Source organism: Carassius auratus, chromosome 38 (genome assembly GCF_003368295.1).
Source record: "Carassius auratus strain Wakin chromosome 38, ASM336829v1, whole genome shotgun sequence".
Lineage (NCBI taxonomy): Eukaryota > Metazoa > Chordata > Actinopteri > Cypriniformes > Cyprinidae > Carassius > Carassius auratus.
In genome coordinates this window covers 440,985-468,431 of record NC_039280.1, presented here as the reverse complement: position 1 = coordinate 468,431, position 27,447 = coordinate 440,985, and the positions used below count along the sequence as shown (strand labels likewise).

The 27,447-nt window shown below is 36.9% G+C and overlaps 1 protein-coding gene across 3 annotated transcripts in view; it reads left to right on the top strand.

Annotated features, from left to right (window-relative positions):
- arid4b (AT-rich interaction domain 4B) overlaps positions 1 to 26,439 on the top strand; it is a 67,439-nt gene extending 41,000 nt beyond the window's left edge. Inside the window, exons 15-24 of one of the 3 annotated variants that reach the window (XM_026223349.1) lie at positions 11,557 to 11,776; positions 12,288 to 12,493; positions 17,005 to 17,187; positions 19,318 to 19,402; positions 19,558 to 19,762; positions 20,288 to 21,439; positions 23,145 to 23,255; positions 24,721 to 24,888; positions 24,972 to 25,118; positions 25,764 to 26,439. In XM_026223349.1, the coding sequence (XP_026079134.1) occupies positions 11,557 to 11,776; positions 12,288 to 12,493; positions 17,005 to 17,187; positions 19,318 to 19,402; positions 19,558 to 19,762; positions 20,288 to 21,439; positions 23,145 to 23,255; positions 24,721 to 24,888; positions 24,972 to 25,118; positions 25,764 to 25,894 (2,608 nt within the window). In that variant the 3' untranslated portion in view covers positions 25,895 to 26,439. Of the gene's footprint in view, positions 1 to 11,556; positions 11,777 to 12,287; positions 12,494 to 17,004; positions 17,188 to 19,317; positions 19,403 to 19,557; positions 19,763 to 20,287; positions 21,440 to 23,144; positions 23,256 to 24,720; positions 24,889 to 24,971; positions 25,119 to 25,760 lie in introns of all 3 variants that reach the window. The other 2 variants (XM_026223348.1, XM_026223350.1) reach the window with 2 other exon arrangements.
- The last annotated feature ends 1,008 nt before the right edge of the window (positions 26,440 to 27,447 follow it).

The following is a 27,447-nucleotide window of genomic DNA, read 5'->3' as shown; positions in this document are numbered from 1 at the left end:
GACTTGAATATTCTGTTATGGTGATTTTGAGGCAGATAACAACCTCAGATTTACATGAAACTCAAAACACATATTAGTATTCTTGATAGCTAGACAATGGAAAAAGCTTTTAAAAGGGCGTGGAAGAGGCACTCTATAGCGCCACCTTTTGTCAAAAGTGGGGGGGTTAGTTTTAGCTACAGACACCAAACTCAGTACAAAAATTGTTCTTATCAAGACGGACAACTTTCTAATTCACAGTCATCAGCTACGATCAACAGGAAGTCAGCTATTTTGATTTGAATGTGGATTTTTTTTTACATTTAGCTGTGAATTAATGCATACTGCTCAGAGGAGAGTAACACTATACACACCAAACTTTGTCTACATGATGCCAAAACATTTTAAACAACTTAAATTGCCAATGGATTTTGGATAGCTTGAACGGTTTTGTCGTGGTGATTTTTTTAAATGACAGTAAAAATGGAATTATTAATTGTCCTGCATTTTTTAATTCCAAACACTTCAAAACCTTTTTTCATACAGAAAAAAAGTCATTCTGAGTAAATATGGATAGTTTCACGACTTTACAACACTGTATGGATAACAGAAAATAAAAAAACTGTCAGACATCTCATCTCACTCTGTCCCTCTGTTTGAGTATATGTGCTTCAGACTTCCATTGTCTGAGAGAAATTGCGCCCCTACAGGTGCAATTACCGGACTTTTACTTTCACTTTTAAATCGGTTAATAATACACATAAATAGTTAGATTTAATTCACACTGACAAGCTAAACCAACATATCTGATTATTACCGGTTCAGGGCTCAAGGATAAATTATTTCTGGCCAGAGATACGTGAGAAATAGGAGAGATGAATCACCGCTGTGATCACGAGCGTCTGGAGTAAAGAGCTCAAAACAAACGAATTTATTCTTGTTTAAGAGCTTTTTTAAATAAAATATTACCACAAATGCACACAATAAACCCATTGTAACACAACAAGAGCTAAATGCAGGTGTTTGTGACCAGTTTAAGTGTGCAAGACTATTTGAAAGCGCGACTGGCAGAATAACATTTCTCTCGAGCTGCAGGTTTCTGCATTTCGTCGTACGAACGAACACATAATGGACAAGATTATTTCAAAATAGCTTGGCGAATATAAACGAAAACAGCTGTCTTTCTGTCTTCAATTTTAATCTATATAAAAAAGGAAACTCATTCGACTTGGCTGCTTTTTTAATGTGTGCGTATTTATTTATTTACCTTTTTATACATTTTGTATAATTTCATAGTTTGTGTATTACAATTATAAAAACAAAAATAAATTTAGCCACTCACATTGAAATAGCTTAGGCCTTATCCTTTTCTGACAGTTTTAGGGATTTTTAAAAATCCTAAAAAAAAAAAAATTATTTGTGCTGCAAATAATAATTTCAAACTCATTTGATACTGACCTATGACATCCTGTGACATTATATTTATTTGAATTTACATAATCTCATGGATGTAACAGTAAATCTGTTCAGCTCACAGATCAATACTAAGCTGTAATGCAAGCAGAACTTTCACAAATGCTTATGAGTCATTTAAGGATTTGATAACACTGTAAAATAATGTCTAATTTGTTAACATTAGCAAATGCATTGATAACACTTTATAATAACTGCACTCATTAGTAAATAGTCAGTTCATGCTTTATAAAGCCTTGTCCCAACATTAATAGTCAGTAGTAAGCAGTTTATAAATACAGCTATAAATAGCTTGTCCTTGGTTTATAAGCACATTTATTAAAAAGGAGAGTAAAGGGTCAGTTATCTTCCTATGAAAAATAAAAGATAAAAATAAACAAACAACAACACAGATTGATACAGAACTCAGAAATTTTATTGTGGATTTATGATAAAATCAGCCTGTAAATGAATTCATACTCCTCCTCATACTACTCCATACTGCTTTTTCAACATGATGCCAATATACTGAGATGTTAAATTGTGAATAGGTTTAGGATAGCTTAAATGGTGTTGCCATAGAGATTTATTAAAGTAACATAAAAAAATACAATAGTTAATTTACTATATCTTTAAAATTTTTCATTCTAACTCTTCATAATTTTTTATATAAGTAGAAGTCATCATTTGAAGGAAGCACAGTAAGTTTCATAGCTTTATCATTTTCAAGAGCCAGCATAAAATTAAAACTATCATAACTTATAAATCAAGCTTGCAATTCTTAGTACCAATAATGGTCACCAGAGGGAGCTATAGGATTACTTTTAAATAATTATTGTAGAAACGAGTATGATTTAAATCATTTATAGAAATCTTAAAAAAAAAAAAATGAATTGTATGTATTTTACTGATAAAATGACCCTCACTTAATTAGAATAACATGCTGAAGTATTGTGAACTGTATATTAAGAATAATTCTTTATAGGCTTTATGGACAGATACGTTTTGAGTGACTCTTGAAAGTTCAGCACCACATCCTCTTTTACCACTGTTTAAAGAATTAATCTTACACAACAGGTGTGAATGAATTTTGGATAGCTTGAATGGTTTTGTCGTGGTGATTTTTTGAAATAATAGTAAAAAAGGAACCAGTAAATGTCTTTTTATTTTTTTAAAGTGCAGCTTCTAAACACTTCAAAAAAATTTACACATAGAAGACCAGTCATTCTGAGGCATATTTCCTCAGAATGACTGGTCTCATGACAATAGTTTCATGACTATACAACACTATATGGATGATAGAAAATTAAAAAACTATCATACATCTGATGTCACTCAGTTCCACTGTCACTGTGGGTAATGTGTGTGTGTGTGTGTTAAGTGAATTAGGTGTGAATCTATCAGGGTGCATTTAGTCTCCAGCGCCAACATTTTACAGAACTGCCACTTTCCTGGAGTCTCCAGAATTACTCGGTGTCAGGCTCTGAGAGACTTAAGATTCCAAAAAATGATTTAATTAGAATACCATGAAGTATTGTGAAATACTATATATTAAGACTTTATATATAGGCTTTATGAACAGATTAGAGTGACTCGTGAAGGACCAGCACCACCTCCTCTTGTCCGATGGTTTGAGGAGTATATCTTCCAGAATCCAGGATTAAGATTTAGGAGCTCATTTTTATTCCACCTCCTTTCCTGAAAGTCTGTCTTGCAGAATTGACTAAAAATTAATCTTCACATTAATTCCTAATTATTTTGTAATTCTTTTTGTCAGTTCTTCTTGACCTGTTTTTTTCTTCTTCTTTTCTGACCTCATGACCCAGTCAGCATTTTTTGTACAATGGTCAAGTCTTAACTTATCCATTTCTGTATTGCATTTGTGTTTGATATTTCTCATGGGTATTTCATAATTTTCGACTTTACAGTTTGAGTTAAAACTCTATTTTAGCGCATTTCATCTGTAAAAGAAAACAAGCCTAATAATTCTACACATATGAATATAAGGAGTTTTTCTCTTCCAGCTTTCCTGGACTATTGTATAGCACTCATAAATGATTAAATAAAAAATAATGGTAGTTATTAAGATTGATATGGTTTGGAATTGGTAAAATGTAATCACAATAAAACTATTTTTTTCATGTTTAAGTTTGGAATATTAACTGACATGAATGAATGCTATATAAATATTGTTCGTGTTAACATAATGTTTATAAATTAAATCTTATTGTACAGTGTTACTAAAGTTATATATATATATATATATTGTTCTGTGAATGTGATTTTAAAGTCTAGATGATTCGGATTAACCCTTTAACTGCCGTATCCTTTAAAACCTCACTGCCAGAGGGATATTGTGAATGCATGTGCCCGCTGGGCACAGTTTACCTGATGCCACGGGGGGGTTATGGCTTTGGTGGCTTGAGCCTGCCATCGCTGCTTGCAGCTATATTTAGGGCTCAAGCCCGAAGGGGCGAAGAGCCCTATTGTTCTTCTAAGGATTATTAGGGCTCAAGCCCGAAGGGGCGAAGAGCCCTATTGTTCTTCTAAGGATTATTCTTCTTATTATTATTTTTTTTATTTTTTATTAAACCTTCCGGGGGGTTTTGGGGGCCTTAACATGCTCAAAAACTCTTGAAAATTGGCACACACATTGGAATCTGCGGCCATCAGGACGCTGCTGAGGCTGGGACCCGGGCGTGGCACAGGGGCTCTACAGCGCCCCCTGGAACACAGTCAGAAATCTTGAACCATAGCTCACACACACTAGCATGTATTTATATGAAACTCAGTACACTTATAGATCTCATTGAGCCGAACAACTTTCACACTTTATGTCATAGGCTCCGCCCAACAGGAAGTCAGCTATTCAGGGCTGTTTAAAAAAAGCATGATCTGGAATTTGAAATACTCCTCTGAGGTTTTCAACCCATTCGCCACAAAACTCTGTTAACATGATCTCAAGACATTGGGGATGAAAAATTGCGAGGGGATTTTTGATATCTCGAACGGTTTGCCCGTGGCGAGGCTTGGAAATTATGGCTAGAAATGAGAAACAGGAAATGTCTAATAACATCCACATACATTTCCTGAATTTGATCAAACTTCATTGGTTTGTTCGTTGTATGATACCGATCGTATATATGTGACTATTAAGAGTCAACATTATAGCGCCACCAACTGGCAGCAGGAAGTGAGTCATTTTCCAAATGCTTTGAATTCAGCATCTTATTTTTACTCTATTTACTTAAAACTTCATCAGAATAATGACAAAACACGGCCGATGTAAATCTGTTGTGGGGATATTGATATCTGATATAGTGTTGCCATGGCAACGTGTCAAACTTGAATGTTCTGTTATGGTGAGTTTGAGGCAGACAACAAGCTCAGATTTACATGAAACTCAATAGACATATCAGTATTAGTGATAGCTAGACAATGGCAAAAGCTTTTAAAAGGGCGTGAAGGAGGCACTCTATAGCGCCACCTTTTGTCAAAAGTGGGGGGGTTGGTTTTAGCTTCAAACACCAAACTTGGTACATAAATTGTTCTTTTCAAGATGGACAACTTTCTAATTCACAGTCATCAGCTACGACCAACAGGAAGTCGGCTATTTTGATTTGAATATTTAAATTGAGCTCTGATTTAATGCATACTCCTCACAGGAAATGTTCACTATACTCACCAAACTTTGTCTACATGTTGAAAAAACATTGAGGAACTTAAATTGCGAACGGATTTTGGTTAGCTTGAACGGTTTTGTCGTGGTGATTTTTTGAAATGACAGTAAAAAGGGAATCATTAATTGTCTTGTATTTTTAAATTGCAGCTTCCAAACACTTAAAAAAAAAATTCATACAGAGATCAAATCATTCTGAGGACATATGCATAGTTTCATGACTTTACAACACTGTATGATTAAAAGAAAATTAAAAAACTGTCAGACATCTCAACTCACTCTGTCCCTCTGTTTGAGGAATGTATGTGTGCTGACTGAGTGTGTGTGTGTGTGTGTGTCTGTGAGTGGGGGATGGGCATGAGCTGAGTGGCAGACACAATGAGAGAGAGAGAGAGAGAGAAAGAGAGAGAGAGAAACTTAATCATCTCTTTAATCACCAGAAAAAAAAAAGTATTTTAAATTGTTATTTTTTGTTGCTTTTGCTAACATTGCTGTTTTCATTACAGCTTAAGAAATCTCTTAGGCCTTATCCTTTTCTGACAGTTTCAGGAATTAAAAACAAAATTCTAAAAATACTTACTTGTGCTGCAAATAATAATTTCAATCTCATTTGATACTGACCTATTCCATCCTGTGACATGACATTTATCTTAATTTACATAATCTCATGGATGTAACAGTAAAACTGTTCAGCTCACAGATGAAGACTAAGCTGTAATGCAAGCAGAACTTTCACAAATGCTTGTAGGTCAATAAAATCATTACAAAACACTTACAAATCATTTAAGGATTTGATAACACTGTAAAATAATGTCTAATTTGTTAAGATTAGCAAATGCATTAATAACACTTTATAATAACTGCACTCATTAGTAAATAGTCAGTTCATGCTTTATAAAGCCTTGTCCCAATATTAATAGTCAGTAGTAAGCAGTTTATAAATACAGCTATAAATAGCTTGTTCTTGGTTTTATAAGCACATTTATTAAAAAGGAGAGTAAAGGGTCAGTTATCTTCCTATGAAAAATAAAAATAAACAAACAACAACACAGATTGATACAGAACTCAGAAATGTTATTGTGGATTTATGATAAAATCAGCCTGTAAATGAATTCATTCTCCTCTAAGAAGACATAAGTAGTTCACACCAAACTGTTTTAACATGAAGCCATATACTGAAGATGTTAAATTTCGAAAGGGTTTAGGATACCTTAAATGGTGTGGCCATAGCGATTTATTAAAGTAACATAAAAAAATACAATAGTTATTTTACTATATCTTTAACATTTTTAATTCCAACTCTTCATAATTTTTTATATACGTAGAAGTCATCATTTGAAGGAAGCACAGTAAGTTTCATAGCTTTATCATTTTCAAGAGCCAGCATAAAATTAAAACTATCATAACATATAAATCAAGCTTGCAATTCTTAGTACCAATAATGGCCACCAGATGGCGCTAAAGGATTACTTTTAAATAATTATTGTAGAAACAAGTATGATTTAAATCATTTATAGAAATCTTTCAAAGAAAAATAATATGAATTTTATGTATTTTACTGATAAAATGACCCTCACTTAATTAGAATATCAAGCTGAAGTATTGTGAACTGTATATTAAGAATAATTCTTTATAGGCTTTATGGACAGACACGTTTTGAGTGACTCTTGAAGGATCAGCACCACATCCTCTTTTACCACTGTTTAAAGAATGTATCTTACAGTACAGGTGCGGATGCATTTTGAATGGCTTGAATGGTTTTGTCGTGGTGATTTTTTGAAATAACAGTAAAAAAGTAACCAGTAAATGTCTTTTATTGTTTTAAAGTGCAGCTTCTAAACACTTTAAAAAATTGTACACATAGAAGACAAGTCATTCTGAGGAAATATGCATAGTTTCATGACTATACAACACTATATGGATGATAGAAAATTAAAAAACTATCATACATCTGATGTCACTCAGTCCCACTGTCACTGTGGGTAATGTGTGTGTGTGTGTGTGTGTGTGTGTGTGTGTGTGTGTGTGTGTGTGTGTGTGTGTGTGTGTGTTAAGTGAATTAGGTGTGAAACTATCAGGGAGCATTTAGTCTCCAGCGCCAACATTTTACAGAACTGCCACTTTCCTGGAGTCTCCAGAATTACTCTGTGTCAGGTTCTGAGAGATCTAAGATTCAAAAAAATGATTTAATTAGAATACCATGAAGTATTGTGAAATACTATATATTAAGACTTTATATATAGGCTTTATGAACAGATTAGAGTGACTCGTGAAGGACCAGCACCACCTCCTCTTGTCCGATGGTTTGAGGAGTATATCTTCCAGAATCTGGGATTAAGATTTAGGAGCTCATTTTTATTCCACCTCCTTTCCTGAAAGTCTGTCTTGCAGAATTGACTAAAAATTAATCTTCACATTATTTCCTAATTATTTTGCAATTCTTTTTGTCAGTTCTTCTTGACCTGTTTTTCTCTTCCAGCTTTCCTGGACTATTGTATAGCACTCATAAATGATTAAATAAAAAAATAATGGTAGTTATTAAGATTGATATGGTTAGGAATTGGTAAAATGTGCTTGGAAAAAAATCACAAAACAATGTTTTAATGTTTAAGTTTGGAATATTAACTGACGTGAATGAATGCTATATAAATATTGTTCATGTTAACATAATGTTTATGAATGGAATCTTATTGTAAAGTGTTACTAAAGTTATACATATATATTGTTCTGTGAATGTGATTTTAAAGTCTAGATGATTCGGATTAACCCTTTAACTGCCATATCCTTTAAAACCTCACTGCCAGAGGGATATTGTGAATGCATGTGCCCGCTGGACACAGTTTACCTGATGCCACCGGGGTGGCGATGGCATTGGTGGCTTGAGCCCGACATCGCTGCTTGCAGCTATATTTATTATTATTTTTTTTATTTTTTTTTAAACCTTCCGGGCATTTTTGGGGGCCTTAACATGCTCAAAAACTCTTGAAAATTGGCACACTCATTGGAATCTGCGGCCATCAGGACGCCACAGAGACTGGGACCCGGGCGTGGCACAGGGGCTCTACAGCGCCCCCTGGAACACAGTCAGACACCTTGAACCATAGCTCACACACACTTGCATGTATTTATATGAAACTCAGTACACTTATAGATCTCATTGAGCTGAACAACTTTCGCGCTCTATGTCATAGGCTCCGCCCAACAGGAAGTCAGCTATTCAGGGCTGTTTAAAAAAAGCATGCTCTGGAATTTGAAATACTCCTCTGAGGTTTTCAACCCGTTCGCCACGAAACTCGGTGAACATGATCTCAAGACATTGGGGATGAAAAATTGCCAGGGGATTTTTGATATCTCGAACGGTTTGCTCGTGGCGAGGCTTTGAAATTATGGCGAGAAATAAGAAACAGGAAATGTCTAATAACATCCACATACATTTCCTGAATTTGATCAAACTTCATTGGTTTGTTCGTTGTATGATACTGATCGTATATATGTGACTATTAAGAGTCAACATTATAGCGCCACCAACTGGCAGCAGGAAGTGTGTCATTTTCCAAATGCTTTGAATTCAGCATCTTATTTTTACTCTATTTACTTAAAACTTCATCAGAATAATGACAAAACACGGCCGATGTAAATCTGTTGTGGGGATATTGATATCTGATATAGTGTTGCCATGGCAACGTGTCAAACTTGAATGTTCTGTTATGGTGAGTTTGAGGCAGACAACAAGCTCAGATTTACATGAAACTCAAAACACATATCAGTATTAGTGATAGCTAGACAATGGCAAAAGCTTTTAAAAGGGCGTGAAGGAGGCACTCTATAGCGCCACCTTTTGTCAAAAGTGGGGGGGTTAGTTTTAGCTACAGACACCAAACTTGGTACATAAATTGTTCTTCTCAAGACGGACAACTTTCTAATTCGCAGTCATAAGCTACGACCAACAGGAAGTTGGCTATTTTGACTTGAATATGGATTTTTGGGAATTTTCTTTTGTGAATTAATGCATACTCCTCCCAGGGGAAGTACACTATACACACCAAACTTTGTCTACATTAAGAAAAACCATTGAGGAACTTAAATTGCGAACGGATTTTGGTTAGCTTGGACGGTTTTGTCGTGGTGAATTTTTGAAATGACAGTAAAAAGGGAAACATTAATTGTCTTGTATGTTTAAATTGCAGCTTCCAAACACTTCAAAGCATTTTTTCATACAAAGATCAAATCATTCTGAGGAAATATGCATAGTTTCACGACTTTACAACACTGTATGGATAAAAGAAAATTAAAAAACTGTCAGACTTCTCAACTGACATGATCTCACTCTGGCCACCCTGTCTGTGTGAGGGAAGGGAGGGGGAGAGGGAGGGGGAGTGTGAGGGGGTTGGTGACTGTGACAGTGTGTGTGGACTGTAGGGAGGGGCTGTCTGGCAGAGAGAGAGAGAGAGAGAGAGAGACCTAATCATCCCTTTAATAATCAGGAAAAAAAAATCTATATTTTAAATTGTTATTGTTTTTGTTGTTGCTAATGGTGGTGTTTTTTCCTTTCATTACAGGTTAAGAAATCTCTTAGGCCTTATCCTTTTCTGACAGTTTTAGGGATTTAAAAACATCCTAAGAACCCTAATTTGTGCTGCAAATAATAATTTCAAACTCATTTGATACTGACCTATGACAACCTGTGACGTGACATGACATTTATTAATCTCATGGATGTAACAGTAAAACTCTTCAACTGACAGATAAAGCTGCAATGCAAGCAAAACTATTTCACAAATGCTTATAGGTCATTAAAATCATTACAAAACACTAATACATTATTTAAGGATTTGGTAACACTGTAAAATAATGTCTAATTTGTTAACATTAGTATATGCAATGGTAACACTTTATAATAATTGCACTCATTAGCTAAGCATTAGTAAATAGTTCATGATTATAAAGCCTTTTCCCTTAATAATAGTCATTATTAAGCAGTAATACATCCATAAATAAATTGTTCTTGGTTTAAAAGCACATATATTACAAAGGAGATTAAAGTCTCAGTTGTCTTATAAAATAAATAAATAAACACAACCCAGTTTGATTCAGAATTCAGAAATATTTATTTCAAGATGCAATAAAAGGAAACTGTACACTTGAATAGCTTTTATGCGATTCTTGAAGGATTAGCATCACCTCCTCTTGTAAGATGGTTTGAGGAATATATCTTTGAGATTGTACCGCTGCTCCCTATATGCATAGTATGCAGTCTTCTTAGGGCACCAACTCCCAGAGGGGGCACCATCCCAGTTGCTCAAAAAAAACAAAAAAAAAAACATGCGCCATTCTCCCATCCGCGCTCGCGACCGCTCACACCTCATGTTTGCGGCTGAATGTTCGTAATTGATGGATGGACATCTATGCCTGGGTATAGGACATCAGCAATCCGGAACAGAGAAAAGAAAACTAAAGAAAATAAAACAGGCATAAAGTTGTCTTGACATTGGAGTTTCTAGAGTCTCAAATTTAGGGCCGGTCTCTAAAGTTACATGTGCTTTGTTAAAAAATTTTCTAACGTCAGTAGCATTTGAAGAGAATGACTTACAGTCATAAAAACAACTGTAATTGTTCATCTAGGTGACAGCTATAATGCACAATTAAATTGAATGTTTGATATTTATTACAACAAACTGTAAGTCATATGTAAATTATGCTACTTTTTCACATGGGCTCAAATGCAAATTTGAAGCTCAATAGCATTTGAGAAGAAAGACTTGCAGTCATAAAACAATTGTAATGTGTTCATATAGGTGTCAGCTACAATGCACACCTTATACATTTTTTATTAATATTAAAATAAAGTGTTACTAAAGTTATATATATTGTTCTGTGTATGTGATTTCAAAGTCTAGATTGGTCGGATTAACCCTTTAACTGCCGCATCCCTTAAAACTTGTTGTCAGAGGGTTACTGTAAATGCTTATGCCCGCTGGGCACAGTTATCCTGATGCCACCGGGGTGGCGTTGCACTGATGGCTTGAGCCCGACATCGCTGCTTGCAGCTATATTTGTCAATTTGTTATTGATATACCTGTCAGCAATATGTTGTTTGCAACATATTTTGAGGCGCAAAAAGCAGCTGGAGGAAAATTTCTTAAACTTTTCCCACTAATGAACAGCGTGTTTTCCTCCACAATAAAAGCTCCGCGTGGTTTCTCGGTTTTCCCAGTTTGAGCATCCATAAACGACTCAAAACACAGGCATTTTGAGTTTCTGCTAGTGATTTCTACGGAGAAAAAGAAAAACCACTTCCTGCCCTCCAGCTGCGTTTTGTGCATCATCAGTGATGTCATGTGCAAACAACGATGAGATGGTTAAAGGTGCAGTGATAAGTCGACTTTAGTTTCACCATGGAGCGGCGTCATGTGACGTGGTAATGTGTGTTGTTGAACCTCCTGCAGGTATCTGTATGGCTTTGAGGACTTCTGCGCCTCCACGGGAATCACGTTCCGCATGGATCTGCCGTATAAGACGGCGGAGAAGACCAGCTCAAAGAGCGAGGTGAACGCGGAGGAAACAGCCATCAGCGGAAACGTTGTCTCTTTAAGCACATCCAGCGCAGAAGAAGAGGAGAAAGCCCTCAAAGAAGCAGAGACCTCCAGTGTGCAGCATGTGACCAAGGTACTGAAACATGATATGACAAACTAAACTTAGCCCTCATGAAGATCTGTGCTGCATGCATTGAGTACAACAAGTATCTACTACCTGAAACATGTTACACACACACACACACACACACACATAATAGATGTGTGTATATAAACATATATATATTTTTTGACTATGTAACTTGACTAAATTTATTTAGTGTTCATTTAATGTGATCAATGTGATCAAGATATCAGTATTTCTGTTAGTATCTCAGTTTTTTATTATGTGTGTTCATTTGCGTGTACACTACTATTATATTTGAAGCACAGCCAGTATCTTCAGCTGTTTATTTAATCTCTCAGCAGGATTCTCTGACCTCATGTTTATTTATGAGTCACGCTTTTTCCCCGACACAAGCTGCTGAAACAACAACAACAACGAAAAAGCATTTACAAATGAAGCGAAGGCAGAGTTTAATTAGGGTCAAATAATATTAATTACAAGAACATATGGGTGAGAATGATGTGTTATTTGATCTCAGGAGGAGGATGCAGAATCCACAGCGCCGTGTGAAGATAAAGAGGACATCAGCAGCTTACATGAGGAGGAGGAGGATAACCACGCTGATGAAGAGGAGAACGATTCGAAAGAGGAGGCTGAAGAGTTCATCCCCACAGCGCAGAGTCCCATCACTGAGAGCGTGAAGGAGGAACCGTGTGAGGAACACCATAGCAAAGATCTGTCAGGGTAGGTGCAGCCTAAACCCTCCTCACTTCCTGTCTGAGCATCAGTGCTTCCTGTCTGAGCATCAGTGCATGTGGATCTCTGAAGTAGGGCTGGCAAAAAAAATCCAAATCCAAATTCGATTGTGAATGCCTCTAGTGTTCATTTCAACCTTATTCGTATCTATAAGTGTGTTTTTGAGTTTTGCAGAAATGTCGGTAGATGCACGTATTTCCAACGAGCCTGTGTCGGAGATTTCGTTATTTCTATAACCTTTTTACACAATGCAGATCGTTTCGAAGTGGCTTCTCTGAAATAAACAGGAAAATCAGAGAATCAGTGATGCAAAGTACTTCAAATGTGAGACAAATTCAGATTCTGCTGTAAAAACAGTATTCAGCTCAATTCAGTGCTATAAATGTGAAGTTCATCAATTATGAAAAGAGTTGAATTTAGCTATAAGCAGCTCTACAGATAATAAAATATAGAAAAAAGTTAGTGTTGAGGCAGTGTGTGACTCAGAAGTTGTTAGGGATGGAATGATTACAGATGAAAGCACTTAAACAAATGGTAAACCTCAGTTTTTGTGAAAATATTGCACTGATTTTATTTGTGGATGTTGCAGGACGGATGAGACGTTGATGGCTTTAATGAAACTGCATGTTGGCTGAAGCGTTTGCTCTTTTTAGCTTGCTTTCTCTCTCGAACCCTTTTTTTCCCAATGGCAGGGTGTTTTACTTTGAAAATGTATCAACCAAAAAAACTCTGTGGCACACAATTAATTCATCCTCTGTATGTTTGAAAATATTGAAATGATCTGTATCATGTGACACAAGTAACTTTAGTTGTAGAATATAACACATTACAGCCACTATATCAAAGCCAGCTTGTGACGGAATAAAAACAGCAATCACATTCCATCAGATCGAAGCTCTTACCAATAAGATTCAAAACCAGGTAGACAAAGCTTTTACATTAAAAAGAAATGTAAAAGTGTCTTTTTCTCAACAAGTCTGCCTTTATGTGCTCAAAAATTCAATAAAAATTTTTGAAATATTACTACAATAAAAAAAAAAACATTTGTAGTTTAATGTATTTTAAACCGTAATTTATTCCTGTATTTTCAGCATCATTCCTCCAGTCTTCAGTGTCACATGATCTTCAGAAATCAGTTGTGCTGCACTTTTCTGTGGAAACTGAAACATTTTATTTTTCAGGGTTCACAGATGATTTTTTTTTTAAATGGAAAGTTTTTGTAACATTATAAACTCTTTTACCGTCACTCTTGATCAATTTAATGCCACTTTAATGCAAATAAAGTCAGTAGACCCGGAGGTTGAATCTGAAGGATTCCAGCACTGTTTTCTAGTCAGATCTCTGATTGGAGTGTTTTAGGTTTGTTTTCCACTCTTCAGGTGTGACTTTGAAGCGATGGACTGAAACCACTGCTGCCTTTGGCTGTTTAAAGTGTTTCCTGACGCTTCCTGCTCTCTCATATCATGCCTTCAGTGTTCTGCTGTGATGTTGTGAGGTGTTCTGTGGAGGAGAACAGACCCTGAAGCTGAGATCATGGGAGATTTGTGTCTGGTTAGGGTTGGGAATCCAGAAGCTGTTCTAGTCTCCAAAGAAAGAAAAAGAAAAAAACACTCTTAAAAATAAAGGTACAAAAGGGGGTTTCTGCAGCAAAGCCACAGAAGAACCATTTCTGGTTCCCCAAAGAACCTTCCAGTGAATTCTTGGAACCTTTTTTCTTAGTGTAAAGAACACTTTCAAAGTTCTTCTTAGAGTTTTTTTAAAAGAGTGTAATGGAATTATAGAAGACTATTGTTCTGTTATTGTCTCATAAATGGTTCTTCTTCTTGTAAGCTCTAGAACTGATTTGGTTTAATGGCTTACTTTACTTGCTTGCAGGTGTTTTGTCATGTTGAACTCTGAACTAACTGAACCGCACTAACGGAATCATGAAATCATTAAAGGGATAGTTCACCCAAAAATAAAATGTGCTGAAAATATGCTCACCCTCAAGCCATCCAAAATGTAGATGAGTTTGTTTCTTCATCAGGTTTGGAGAAATGTAGCATTGCATCAGTGTCTCATCAATGGATGCTCTGCAGTGAATGGGTGCCGTCAGAATGAGAGTCCAAACAGCTGATAAAAACATCACAATAATAATCCACAGTGCTGCAGTCAGACGAGAAGACAAAAGCTGAAACAAATCCATCAAAAAGTTTTAACTTCGCTTCTGGCCAAAATATGAGTCCATAATCTTTGACAACACTTCCTTCAGTGAAAATCTCCTGTTGTCTCTCACATTAAAATACAGACACATATTTGTTAAGAGCTGTTTTGGCTTGTAAACAGTGCTTGATCTGTGCAGATTTCTCTCCTGATTCAGACCAGATGACTTTTACATTGGAGGAAGTGTTATTAGCAATTTTAGTAATAAAAAATAAATAAAAACATGTTAATGATGGAATTGTTTCTCAGAAACGCACATTTTTCTGTCTTCTCCAGATGTTAACTGATGGACTGGAGTGCTGTGGATTATTATTGTGATGTTTTTATACGACTCTCATTCTGACGGCACCCATTCACTGCAGAGCATCCATTGATGAGACACTGATGCAATTTCTCCAAATCTGATGAAGGAACACACTCATCTACATCTTGAATGATCTGAGAGTGAACACATTTCCAGCACATTTTAGTTTTTGAGTGAACTACTACTATAAGAAGCCAGAACCAATATAAAACCACAACCATTACATTTCTAACAGTACCCTCCTCTACTGCTGGTCTTTAGTTCAGAAATTAAATCTGGTTGCATTGACTCAACTTGAATTACTAAACTTGCCTAACTAATCCAGTCTTCTTGAGTTAGCTGGTCTTCGTAGATGCTTTTCGCCGCCGTCTCAGTGATCATCCCGCAGTGGTGGTTACCCAATGATGCTTCCCCTCTCCATTTTCTGTTTTGTTTTGCTCCGAGTGAATCAAATAACCATGTGGAACCAGGGTCCTGCCTAGCACCAGCTCAGTGGTTGCATCACTAGTTGAGTTGTCTGCTGCTAACTAACCAGGGTTGTCTCTCGGTAGAGCTATCCTCATGATGTGGTCATAGCGCTAGGGTTCAGTGTGCTAACTGTGTAATGTGGCTTCCTCTCTGCTCTCTAACGTGATTGTGATTTGCCCCTTGCTGAGCTTCGCTGTGCCTCTCGCTGCACTCTGACCCTTTCCCTGTCTCACGCACACATCCTGAACTCAAGTTCAAAGTCACATTTGAAATACCTTTAAGGTTAGAAAACTCATTTACTCACCGTCATGTTGGTCCAAAGCCATATGACTGACTGACTTCTGTGGGACACTAAAGGAGACGTTTAGCAGAATGTTCATGCTGTCAAGCTCCAAAAAAAAAGACCAAAAACACCATAAAGGGAATTATAAGCTCTTTATGATAATTCAGTGTTTGGCTGGTTAGCAGGAATAGCTAGTCCCTACTAGTAGACCAAAATACATCTTTCTGCATTTACGGGCATTTAAAAAAATGCTGTGCACTTTTTACAAGCAGCAGATATTAATAGATAATATTTCATGGTATTATTGTAGATGTTTCACCAGTCTCCAGTTATTTATTAATGTTTTATATTTTTATAAATTCTGTGTATTTGCAACAATAAATAAAAACATAATTAGTTAATGGTAAAACATCTGTATATTTTGTAAATATAAAAAAAAATCATTATTTTTATTATTTTTTTATAATATATTTTGTATATATATATATATATATATATATATATATATATATATATATATATATATATATATATATATATATATATATATATATAACTGAATACTGTATTTATATGTAGATAAAATGTTTAATTAGTATACAGTTATTTACTTAATATAAAAAACATTTAATAAAATATTTTTAATAAATAATAATAATAATATTTTATTAACTGAATAAACAGTATTTTAACCAGCTAAAAAGTGATTTTAAGTCCGTTTTGGATATTTAAAGTGTGGAAAGTAAAAAGAGCTTAGTGTACAAAATGCATTGTCTTCAGAACACATGGATGTCGTGCACAGATTGTATGAAGTGCTTTTATATATTTCTGTACTTTTTGGAGCTTGACAGCTACTGGTCACCATATGCTTTCATTATACAGAGGAAAAAAACAGTTATGTTCCACATAAGAAATACAGCATGAGGCTGAGTAATTGATGACAGAAGATTCAATTTTGGGTGGAATATGTCTGTTAAACAGGCAGTAGTTCTGGATATATTCCAGGTTGAGGTTCAGATAGCCGGCTGATGACCCCATAATGTCTTCCTCATTAATCTCATCCTATCAGGAGGATTGCTAGACTTATCCGACAGGGAAAGATGAGGATAATTAGATTTCAGAAGCACAAGGCTGAGACAGCGAGCTCACTTTGGGAGTTTTTTTTGGGGGGAGGGCAGTCGAGGGGGTGGGGGGGGGCTCTAGTGGCAGGAAACAGGAAGTACTGAATTGTCTTTCTTGCAGGGATGTCAGCAGTCAGGAGTGGGAGGAAGGGGAGGAGTTTGAGTGTTACCCTCCTGGGATGAAGGTGCAGGTGAGGTATGGGCGAGGCCGCAATCAGAAGACGTACGAAGCCACTGTGAAAGAGTCAGACCTGGAGGGGGGAGAGGTGCTCTACCTGGTGCACTACTGTGGCTGGAACGTCAGGTAAGGCAGGACCCTGGGAGCTCACGCCTAATCTGTTTGCATTGACGAAAAACCTGGTAGCCCCGATCAGATTATGGTAATGGAGTCAGACAGTCTGCAGGGATTGAGAGTTTTTGTAGGCCAAAACCCAGAAGCAAGCTTTTTAGCTCTTTCATTGGCATTGCAATGAAGTCAGAGGGTTTTGGACTGGGTTTTTGGTTAAACGTCTGAAATGAGGCCAGTGGTGGACAAACGCTCAAGATATGTTCATAATGTTTTTGTAAGCCTAAACCTGGGAACAAGGAATTTTAGCACTTCTGAATCCATCAAGTCAATCCAAGTCAATGGGTTTTTGGCAAAATGTGTAACTAGGTGGTGAACACAAGCTCAAAATATTTGGATGTTTTTTAGGGCAAAGCATAACAAATAGCATGGTCTTGAAGTCTTTTTTTTTTTTTGTATGGGTTTTTGGTTAAATGCCTGATATAAAGTTTGTCAAACATGATCTCGGTATGCTTTCACATTGTTTTTGTAAGCCAAAACCCCAAAACAACTATTTTAACACTTCGATTTCCGTCATCCCGATGTTATTGGGTTTTGGAATTGGTTTTTGGGTAAGAGCCTGAAATCCGGTCTGTTGTGAATACTATCTAATTCTCACATTGTTTTTTAGGCCAAGCAACCTTTTGGCACTTCCGGTTCCTTTGACTCAAAATCAGTGTGTTTTTGGTCAAGTGTCTGAAATGATGCCACTGGTGAACGCTTAACTCTCGACACAAACTGCTTCAGCAACACCACCTGGTGAGGTTTTTAGAAGATTTGACTGGACTGCAGAGGATGTCAGGGACATTAAACGTCATCAAACTAACAAGAAAACCCATCTACTCGTGTTTATCTGCCAAACTATTCTAAACTTTAATTGAAAGTGTGTTTAAATAGAGATTCGTCAACTCAACACGTTGACGTCATGTGACTCTGCTGTCGTTTATAGCCTGTGTCCAGCTGATTGTGTTGATGTGTAAGAATCAAACTCTTGTTGGTGTTTTCTGCAATAATCCAAGAGCCAATGGAAAAATCCTCTTGGGTCTTTGTCAGTGGATCCAGGTTGGCGCTAACTTAAAATCCATCATTGCTGCTGCGCTGTATTACTGCTTGATGGAAACATCAAGTTACCGACCACAGCTTTTTTTTATTTCAACGTGTTTAAATAATACTTTTTGCCCATCCAAAAGTAATTAAATAGTCCAAAAACAAAGCAGAGTTTGCACTTCAGCTCATCAATGTTTAGTTTACCACCAAGTTCCCGTCAGAGATTTGATGCACTAACCTGGAAAACGTGATCATTTTTTTGCAGTTATTTCTTCCTCAGCATTAATAATATCAAACTGTTTCTTTGTGAACTCGTCTTGGTTTCCATTACTTCTCGGATTGAGGAGGTGCTTTCTAGTTTCACGTGTCGTCTTGTGGAAAATGTTGATCTTGGTGATAGACTGATACAGCCTCTTATCATCTTTGAAAAAGGTTTCTGGGTGGTTTATAGAAATAAGTCAGGTGTGCATTTGGTACTTAACACGTTAAAGTCTTTTTGGCTTCTTTTTTTGCATCTAAGAGGATGATCAGAGACATATTTTCACTCTTTATAAGGAGATGGATCATGTGAACTCAGGGCTCGATCTTGTAAGCGTTCCCATTCATCTCAAAGGCAGTTTTTTAGTTACCATATGAAACCAAAGGACACAGTTTAGAGTTTATTTCCTTCCAACTCTCATTGAATAGGAATGATTATGGTTGCTTTGCCATTGCAAATAGCTGTCAGTGTGAACAACACCTAAAACAAGAACACGTCGTCCAGACATACTCAGGTTTTTCATCTCAGATTAGGATTTGAGTGTGGACGTTTCTGATATAAATAGCAGAGCAGGATCTTCTGAAGACGTGGTTGCAGCTTTGGTGCTTCACACTAGTCACGTTGTCTCTTTCGCAGTGTTTTTTTGTTCTCTTGATTGTGATTTTATATCTTGCAGTTGTGACTTGTGCAATGTAATATCTAATTATGTGTACATTGCATCTTGCAATTGCAACGAAAGAGAAAGTTTTGTGAGTTTTGTAGTCAAGTTTAGTAAATGTTGACCAGTCTTTCTCTTTGAACAGGTATGACGAGTGGATCAAAGCCGATAAGATCGTCAGACCAGCCAATAAGAACGTCCCTAAAATAAAGCACCGCAAAAAAATAAAGGTACAGAGATTTGGTGATTAATTTTATTATTACCCCTGCTGAATAGAAGTATTAAATCCAGCTGACTCCAAATTTTTAAACTGTAGTGTATTCTTTATGCATATTCATATGTAGAGAGGATGCTTTGTTAATTTGCTGTTTTTGTTTAACCACAGAATAAAGCAGAACGAGAAAGAGACCGAATAGAGAGATTGACAGACACAGTGGATCTTCCTTCACCCAAAAATCGCTTCAACCGATTGTCCAAACCAAACTCCGGCAGTGATGCTTTCTCCACGAAGGAGGAGTATGGTGATGAAGGAAGCCAGCAGATGCCCGTCAAGTCCATTGAGATCACATCCATTCTCAACGGCCTCCCAGGTACCTGTATATTCACACTGCTTCATTACAAGTCCTACTTGAAGAAGTGTGCAATTTTTCAATGCTAAAATACTTCCTTGTGTTCAGAGTCACTATATGACAGTCATTAATAATTTGGCTTCCTAAAGAGTATCACCAAAAAAAATCTAATAAATTCAATTTTAATGTATCCTCAATTTTAAATTGTAAAAATATTTCACAATATTTGTTTTACTGTATTTTTAATCAAATAAATGCATCCTTTATAATAATAAAATAAATAAAAACATTTAAACAATCAAAATAATTTAGAAAAAAATTACAAAACTAAAAAAAAAAAATATATTATTAAAATAAAAAATGCAATCAATATTTTCAAAATATATATATATAAAAAAAAAAAATAATTGTATATCAGTGATACTGCAATAAAAAAAAATTGCATGACAATTAATTAACCAAAAGGTGTGGGAGACCGGCTTCATTTGTTTTATATAGCACTGGAACAGAGCTAAAGTTTTGGTGCCATCCCTCTGTTTCCCACAGGCTCTGAAAGCTCCACAGACGACAGCGAGCGAGAAGACGATGGTGACGCTGATCTCGATGAAGAGGATCATCCAGGAGAACGAGCAAGCCTTCGGAAAGCAGGTCTTCCAGAACGCCCGCTTACGCCACAGCACTGGGAGAGCGGAAGCCCGTCTGAAGCCTTCAAAGCTCCCGCAGACGAGGAGCCGAGCGTCCAGAACAGCCCTGAAACCAGCAAGAGAAAGGTGGAGCTCGAAGGATCCGGCGGCAGAAGAAAAAAGGCTGGAGGTCAAGGTGAAAGTCCTTTGAAAAGCCCAGGGAAAGGCAGAACTAGAAGCAGCAGAGGAGGCGATTGGTTGCCAAGTAGTTCGCCCAAAAAGTTAGAAGAACGAGGCCCGGTGGAGGATAGAGGCGCTCAATCGTGTAGCAGCTCTGAAGACGAAGCAGATCCTTCAACAGAACCACAAACCAAGGAAGAGCCAAGAGGAAATCCCAAAACCAAGGGCTCGCCTTCAAAGAAATACAACGGAGTGAAGGATAAAAATAAAAGCGGGCGTTCGGGATTCTGGGATATCCCAGAGAAAAGAGCCAAAATATCCACAGGGATTGAAGAAAGATCGCCTGGCTGTCGTACTAAAGGCCAGAAGGACGTGTGGTCCAGTATCCAAGTCCAGTGGCCCAAGAAGACCCTAAAGGAGCTGTTTTCGGACTCTGATACCGAGGCGGCCAACTCGCCTCCACCAGCAGTAACGGCTCCGGATGAGCCCTGCGTCGAACCCTCCCGGGACGAGGAGATCGCCGAGGACAAGCAGCAGGAGCATCCCAGCAGCGGCACCAACTCGGTCCTCAACACGCCTCCGACTACACCAGAGTCGCCCGCCGTAGGAGAAGGACCCGCCGAGGTCCGAGCGCCGTCGCCGCCCACCAGTCCTCCAGCCGTCTCTTCACCGACAGGAGCTCTGCTGGAGGAGCAGGCGGGGGGGCGCAGCGAGTCCGACAGCAGCACGGTGGAGGTGGAGAGCATGGGTGGAGAAATCCAGGAGATTCCTCAAGAAGACGGGGCAGGTTCCCCTTCCAAGGCTTTCGATGGAAACCTGTCGTGCAACAGTAACAGCAACTGTAGCCTCACGATAAGCAACTGCAGCCAGCTGGAGAGCGAGCAGAAAAATAAAGGTATGTACTGTCACCTACATCAGAGGGTTTTTAACTTTTAATGCCAAGTACCACCTCAGAAAATATTTGGCTCTCCAAGTACCACTATAATGACCAACATTAAAACACAGCAGTGTAGCAGGCCTAATTATACAGATACACCTCTGTACAATTAAAAACAGGTTTTATTCCAAATAAGAATTATTTTTGACCTGAAAGTTAAATAAAAACTGTACTGTACTTAAAAGTAAAACAATAAAAATTCAACTGAAATCTGTTGTATTTTAACATTAATTTATATTTAATTTCGTGATTCCTCTGCGAACCACTAGAGGGAGCCTGTGACACACTTTGAGAACCTACATCATACAGTATGCATGTCTCTGAAGCCCAAAGTATACTTTATTTAGGGCTGTGCAATTAATCGTAATTGAGTTTCAATTTCAGCTTCCAACGATTATGAAAATCCAATAATTGAGAAAACGATTATTGTGCCCTATTCCCATTCCTCCCCTTTTCAGCGGTGAAGTTTTGCTCCTCAATAAAAGCCCAAACTTAACATGCAAATCAGTAAAATGATGTAATATGATTTTCGCAAAATAGGATGTGCTTGATTTATTAATGTTTATTAGATATGTGCGTGTTTTTAAAAGCATGAAAGAACTTGTGCTGTTCTGTGAATGTGCTGCGACACGGAGCAGAACATGGACATAAAAACTAAACTGCGTGCCTACATGGTCAAATTCAGGCAAAAATTAGTCAAAATGTGGCGCTTGGTGATTATTAATGTAAATGCTTAAGTGAATGTAAATGGTGTGTAGCAGTATATTGGATCCGTGCAGGTAATATTCCTTCTGCCGTATCAAACAAAAGACAGAGAAAATCACTCACTGCTCTTGACTTAAGATCTTTTGTAACTTTATTAAGAAACAAAGCAAGTTTAATTCTTACAGTGAAGACAATGCTGGTTTATTTTACGTGTGATTTATTTAGTTTCTGTATTATGCTGCATAAAAAAAGCACTCTTTCTTTTGTATCTTTTTTTTCTAACTTTAAGTTTATAGTTTAATTTGAGTTTAAGACGGTTTAATTTCAGTAATTGTTGAGGACTTTTTTCACTAATATAAAGTTTTGTCAGCATCGTATATTTCGATTCTTTTTTTTAATGAATGTATGTTTATAACAATATAGTTTGTATTTCTATCACCTTTGCATCAAATTAAATAAAAAAATAATAATTTAACACTAAGTCATAAACACTTATGTATTTTTTTTTTTGTTGCAATTTGAGCAAATGGGAATGCAAAAAAATATATTTGTGGTACTCTCCCATTCAGTGCTTTTGAAGTTAACCCAACTATGACAAAATTAAAAAAAGGTCCATAATACGCATGTACTAAGCAAACCACCTGATTTTTGTTACCGTGCATAAGTTCACGTCACACATGCGCATTGACTTGGTTTTGCATTAATAATTTGTTCCACAAGGGGGCAACACTGGCCCAGCCTGCAGTTTCACAGTACAAAATGAAACTAAAGTGACAAAATTATGACAATAAAAAAATAGCAACAGACGGCCACTTTGAGAAGTGCTTGTATGAGAGGGTTGTGAGATACCAGCAACTTTAATTTAGATGAGTTAGGCCTGGGCGATATGGCATGTTGAAAATCATCATCATCTTTACAAGAAATGCATTTTCTGACTGCGTTCTCATCCATGTCACAGCCGCATCCAGTCAGAAGAGGCACAAGGAGTCTCAAGGCGGCGGAGCATCAAAGAAACACAAGCGCAGTCATAAAGGCCTGAGCTTAAATCCCAAGAAGAACCGCAAACCAGGTAACCGAAATCGACATCTGCTTGAAGAGCTTTTTCATAGATGTCAGTGGAGCGTTGATAAGCTTCAGCAGAGCTTTAAGCAGCTCCTGTGTAATTCAGCTCTTCTCTAGTCCTTCCAGTGTTTTATTCCTGCAGAGATGTGAGCGTGTTCAAGTGTCTCTGCGCATCCATGTTTTCAGTCTACTGCAGCAGTGCAGCATCGTTCTGTAAATCAGCTGAGATGAAAAGCTGTAAGAGTTCGGTGACTTCAGTAACTCAGTTTAAGTGTTAATTTTGTTTTCAAATGAAGTTATGGTTTGCTCACACTCTGCTGCCACTCAAAACAGATTCCCAAGGCTTGGTTTTCTTCCACTGAAGTCCTCTCAATCTGTGTGGAGTAAGAGTCTAGTTCTCTTTGCATTCACACTGTATCTAAACATGAATGTCAACTCTCAGCACACTTTTCTCTCAGTGCTGTGTTTTGGTTAGATTATTCTAATGTAATATTAGGGCTACATTATTTGCTAACATGCGCCAATAATCTTCCCGTACCTGTAATAAGAAAAAAATGGGAAGGTGTAAAGGCTCTGCGGTTTTTTTTTTTTTGTTAGTTTTTTTTTTTTTTTTTATAATCAAAATGAACATTTTGATTAGTTAATGTTTGAAAATGAAGCTGCAAAAAAAGTTTGTAAATACATTTTTTACATTTTTAGATTTTTTTTTTTAGTGTTTAGTGAAATGCTACTATAATAGATAATAAATGTATTTATATTTTTCATTATAGTAGTGGTAATTATTATTATTACTACAAACAAGTGCAGCAAACATGAAATATTGTAAATCTGAACTTGTTTTATTTTGATTGCATATTGAATCGCAATATTATTTTGTATTTTCCCAAATCATGCATCCGTAATTTTTTTTAATACAATAATAATAAAATAAACTGCAGTTTTTCCACTTTCACTGCATTTATAGAAAGTGTGGTTCTCAAAATATTTACTTTTTAGTATCAGCTGTGGTATTAATTTATTATTTCAGTAATTTAGCAGCAAATAAAAGAATTCTTATATTTATAAATATTAATATATTATCATTACATATTTATTATTAAATGTTATGTAAAAAAATATTTCTTTGTGAATTATTATTGCATTAAATTATTTAAATAATAAAATGTAAAAATGGTTAATAGTTTAACAGTTGATTATTTGTTTATTATAAGCTTGAATTAATAATTACTATTAGCACAAACCCCAGTTTGGGAAGCCCTTCATAAGTCCTTTACTTTCACATTTAAATCCAACTCAAGCATAGTTTGTTTGTTTATGTTTTTTCACAGCCCTTCTTGTTTCTGTTTTTTTTGGTTCAGGGTCACAAATGTAAAGACAAATGTAAAATGTTTAATGTAGCACTTGAGCTTTCATGAAAAGGTTTCACGTTTGTCTATCTCCTCTCCTCTCCTCTCCTCCGGGTGGCGCTGCAGCCCACAGCAGTGACAGTGAGGACCAGTGTATGAGCGAGAGCACTGCCAAATCCCCCACATCTAAGAGCAGCAGCGAGATGAAGCGGACGCCCCCCTCAGGCCACAAGTACCACAAACACGGCGATCCGGATCACTCCCACGGCCGGGGCAAGTGGAGCTTCCAGATGTGTAAGTGTCACAGACCGCCACACATTCTCAATGAGAAGACATGAATGTTTGATGCTGATTCCCTTTGGCTCCTGTCCCTCCAGCGGACCTGGAGAAGATGAGCAGTCTAGAGCGGATAGCGTTCCTTCAGGAGAAACTGCAGGACATCAGGAATCACTACCTCCTGCTCAAATCTGAGGTGGCCTCCATCGACAGGAGACGCAAGCGCATGAAGAAGAAAGAGAGAGAGAGTGAGTGCTTCCAGCTCTTTCAGTTTCAGTAGAGGGTCAAGTCAACAAATAGATAAAATAGAATTAGAATAGAATGCTAGAGTTAGGTCAAGTAAACAAATAGTTAAAATAGAATTAGAATAGAGTGCTAGAGTTAGAGGGTCAAGTCAACAAATAGATAAAATAGAATTAGAACAGAGTGCTAGAGTTAGAGGGTCAAGTCAACAAATAGATAAAATAGAATTAGAACAGAGTGCTAGAGTTAAAGGGGTTGTCAACAAATAGATCAAATAGAATCAGAACAGAATGCTAGAGTTAGAGGGTCAAGTCACAAATAGATAAAATTCGTTCACTTGACGAACACAAGCTTCTAGAGGCACATCACTCTGAAGAATGAAGGCAGTGCAGAGGCAGTGGTGGTTTTGTAGGTAAACATTAATGTCTTGATTTTTATGTGAGCAGTTACTGGTAGCCAGTGGAAATTTCTAACGTGTATTCTTTTCAGCTCATTTAAAATGAATCTTGCTCCCTCGTTCTGGATTAATTGTAAAGGTTCGATAGAACTGGCTGGAGGAGAACACTGCAATAGTCCAGCCTGGACAGAACAAGAGCTTGATCAAGATGATCTGATGATTGCTCACCCGAACCCCTCTTGTGTCCCAGCAGGTGCAGCGGCATCCTCGTCCTCATCCTCACCGTCCTCCAGCTCTCTGACGGCGGCTGTCATGCTGACGCTGGCCGAGCCCACGGTGTCCAGTGCGCCGCAGACCTCGGGGCTGTCTGTGGAGTGCAGGTGACAGCAGCGGGACGCCGGCGGCGAGCAGCACAGAGCACTTAACCAGCACCCGACCCGCCCCAGAGACACTGACGGACACAGCGACGGGACGAAACCAGAGCCACCAGACAGCAACAAGCACTATTTTATATCGACAACTGTTTCCTTGGCAAGCTAATTGCACTCAAGTGCACTTTCTTTCTGAGAGTTGTGGGAGGGCCGGGTTTGACAACAGGACAAAGACTATTTCTATTTGTTCGTCCGTTCATTTTACAAACCCAACGCATTCACTTTTGACCATTTATGAATATTTGATTCTGTCTTTGAATATGAATTCATCTGCAGTGACTGAACACTGTAGTTCACCCTCAGATCCACCAGTCCCGGGCCGTTAAAGAGGCGGCAGAATTTAGAAACATGGACTTTCACTGACGGTCAGTCAACGCTGCAGTGCCTTACAGTTTGGGCACCTGTGAGGAATGCTGGGAAACGCTCAGTGCTGGCTAACCTGTCATCCAGGGGTAGATATGTGTTTCATAACAGAGCCCAAACTCACATGAAACTGAATGTCTGCTTTTCTTTTTAATCATAACAGGAATCAAGAGTCTGTCCAGGTCATATTTCACCCTAAAATTATTTATATACATATTATATGTATATATAGCAACAAAAAAAAAATTACTGCATTTTTAAAATTTTGATTATTTATTAAAAACAACATTTAAAAAATACTGTATTACAGTAATGAGATTTATGATAATCACTGAGAATTGAAATGATTTAGGCAATTTCATAACAAAAAATAACAAACTTTGTTATGCTTTTGTTAATATGATTTCTTAAATACTGTATAAGAGTCCTGAGAAACACCACTGACAATAATAATTATACATTTAATAAATAATTGTATATAAATTTCACAATTAATAAAAAACCGGGCTCCTAAAAATAGGTTTCATTTTTTTAATTGTGAAATTTGAAAATAATTAGAATTTTATTTTATATATTATAATTATATTTTTAATTAATATTTGTATTATTACATTATTATTTTATTAAATATATAGTATTTAAATATACTGTTAAAGAAGCAACTGAGAATTATACATTTAATTAATATTTCTGTATAAATCATGCAATAATAAAAAAACAAAATCTTAATGGCCCTAAACATTGGTTTCATTATGAAATATTTTTTTTGCATATTTTTGTTTAATAAAATAGATCATTAAAAATGTCATATCGCAGTTATGAGAATCACAGTTGAAAGTGATGAGAATTGAATATTTAATAATTACATTTAAATTGATTTCACAATTAAATTAGTTTAGTTTTAGGGTTAAATCTGACTTGGATGTGTTTTGGTTCAGATCACGCCTTATGAATGTTATATCCCAATTTGTCCATTGTTTTATTTGTGATGATTTCAGAAAGCCTTATGAACGATATGTTGACCAGCCCTTCATCTTCATCGTTCTCCACTCGATCCTCTGTGTTTGTTCATGAGCTTGTCTTGTCGATGGAGAAGCGAGCGAGTCGGATAAGGGCTATTGAGCCGCGCGCTCACGTTTGGAG